Source organism: Panthera pardus, unplaced genomic scaffold (assembly GCF_024362965.1).
Source record: "Panthera pardus isolate Hobbes unplaced genomic scaffold, ASM2436296v1 HiC_scaffold_12, whole genome shotgun sequence".
In the NCBI taxonomy this organism is placed as follows: Eukaryota; Metazoa; Chordata; class Mammalia; order Carnivora; family Felidae; genus Panthera; species Panthera pardus.
In genome coordinates, this window is record NW_026526677.1 from 50,495,656 (window position 1) to 50,497,966 (window position 2,311).

At 36.9% G+C, this 2,311-nt stretch overlaps 1 protein-coding gene across 1 annotated transcript; it reads left to right on the forward strand.

The window, feature by feature from the left end:
* The first annotated feature begins 686 nt into the window (after nucleotides 1-686).
* Nucleotides 687-1,631, forward strand: LOC109271037 (olfactory receptor 10A3-like). The gene has a single exon (XM_019456069.2). The coding sequence runs from the start codon at nucleotides 687-689 to the stop codon at nucleotides 1,629-1,631; it is 945 nt and encodes a 314-aa protein (XP_019311614.2).
* Nucleotides 1,632-2,311: the final 680 nt, after the last annotated feature.

Below are 2,311 nucleotides of genomic sequence, written 5' to 3' on the forward strand. Positions count from 1 at the left end.
TGTAATTGGCCATGACAGCCTTTACAAAAATCAATAAGCCTGAAGGCAATAGACCCTATTTACAGATCATCTAAGATAGGTACATCTAACTAGAAACCCATTTGTAGGTTCCTGCAGAGTTTTCATATTTAACCAAGTTTCATACAGGTATTTTGAACATGATGAATATTTATAATAAATGTTAATCAACTGTGCTATAACACTGATTCATTAGGCTGTTTTAAAATTTGTTGTGTACCTTTCCCCTTTGTATACTTTTTAAGACTTTATTTTTTGTAGTTTTAAAAATACCTATTTATATAAAATTGAGAACAAGAGGTGATAGTGATAGCAATGTGATGGGAATGGAACCTCGGTTATAAAATATCTATGTTTGTTTTAAGTCTATGTTTAAAATCAAATTATATTAAGTTGCAAAAACATTTTGATATTATGTTTTGCTTTTCAGACAAGACTTCTGAGCCAGTATTCTTTACTTCCTCCTTTTTATTTTAAAAGCTTATTAATCCAAGTAATTGGCCATTTCCAAAATTGCCAAACTGAATTTAGTCAGGATGTGTTCCTTTTTATGTCTTCTGTCAAGAGTATCTGGGGTGAATTTCAGACACAGATTCTTAGCTTTTGGACCGTGACTTCATAATTTATATACATATGTCCACAAAAATAATATACTCTCCACCACTGAAATGAAAAGGCAAAATCAAAGCTCTGTGGTTGAATTCATCCTCTTGGGCTTTTCTAACTTTCCTGAACTCCAAGAGCAGCTCTTTGGGGTTTTCTTGGTTGTTTACCTTGGGACTCTGATGGGAAATGCCATCATTATAGTCATCATCTCCCTGGAACAGAGCCTCCACGTTCCCATGTACCTGTTCCTGCAGAACCTGTCTGTGGTGGATGTGAGTTTCAGTGCAGTCATTATGCCTGAAATGCTGGTGGTCCTCTCCACTGAGAAAACGTCAATTTCATTTGTGAGCTGTTTTGCACAGATGTATTTTATTCTTTTTTTTGGTGGGACTGAATGTTTTCTCCTGGGGGCGATGGCTTATGACCGATTTGCTGCAATCTGCCATCCTCTGAGCTACCCAATGATTATGAACAAAAGGGTTTTCATGAAATTACTTATAATTTCATGGCTCTTAGGTTTTATGTTAGGTACTGTGCAGACCACATGGGTTTTCAGTTTTCCCTTCTGTGGCCCCAATGAAATCAATCACATCTCTTGTGAAACCCCAGCAGTGCTAGAACTTGCATGCGCAGACACCTTTCTGTTTGAAATCTATGCGTTCACTGGCACTGTTTTGATTATCATGGTTCCTTTCGTGTTGATCCTCTTGTCTTATGTTCGGATTCTCTTTGCCATCCTGAAGATGCCATCGGCCACCGGGAGGCAAAAGGCCTTTTCCACCTGTGCCTCCCATCTCACGTCTGTGACCCTCTTCTATGGCACAGCCAGTATGACTTATTTACAACCCAAATCTGGCTATTCCCCAGAAACCAAGAAGGTGATGTCATTGTCCTACTCACTCCTTACACCTCTGTTGAATCCACTGATCTACAGCTTGAGAAACAGTGAGATGAAAAGAGCTTTGATGAAATTGTGGCGAAGAAAGGTGGATTCACATATATTCTGACTGTGCTGAGAAGCTATGTGCTATTTGGTCGCTGCCTGACTAAACTCTGTTTAAATATAACGAATGGTGGCAACAGTTTGCATTTCTTGGTATTGAGTATGCTTTACCTCTTAATTTCTACATATTTGATAATATATTAGGGCTATCATCACATATAATGTTTTATTCTTTTTCATAGATGTATAATATTTGTTAATATTGGGTGTAAACATTTCTTTAAATTTGTTTATTGGTGGCCATACTAGTGTTTGTTAGTTTTTTGTCCCTTGAAGTATGCTAAATAAAGAAACTAGTTTTATACAAATATAAATATTGTGCTTTTAATTCCTGCACAGTAGGTTTTACAATGTGGATTTGATGGGCCAAAACAGCTATAAATTTGCAAACTTTTATAAATATCACCAAATCACTTTTTAAAAATGTAATTCATTTTTGCTTTGAAAACCCACTCTGTCCTACTGACTGGATTGAGCTCCAAGAAAATGACAAATAAAGAGATGGCCTTTTAATCTTTGGAGAGAAGATCTTTTCCATGTAGGAGTTGAAAAGAGCAGTTCCTTATGAAGGGAGATCACACTCCCTCCATTCTGGGACCTATAGAAGTTATAGACCACATCTAGCTTTCTTCAGGTTGTCTTAGAATGTATTCATGTACTGTGTGACTAGAAAGCAGCATGGGA

Coding starts and splice junctions, on each gene's coding strand:
- LOC109271037 (XM_019456069.2), top strand. CDS start 687: ATGAAAAGGCAAAATCAAAGCTCTGTGGTTGAATTCATCCTCTTGGGC.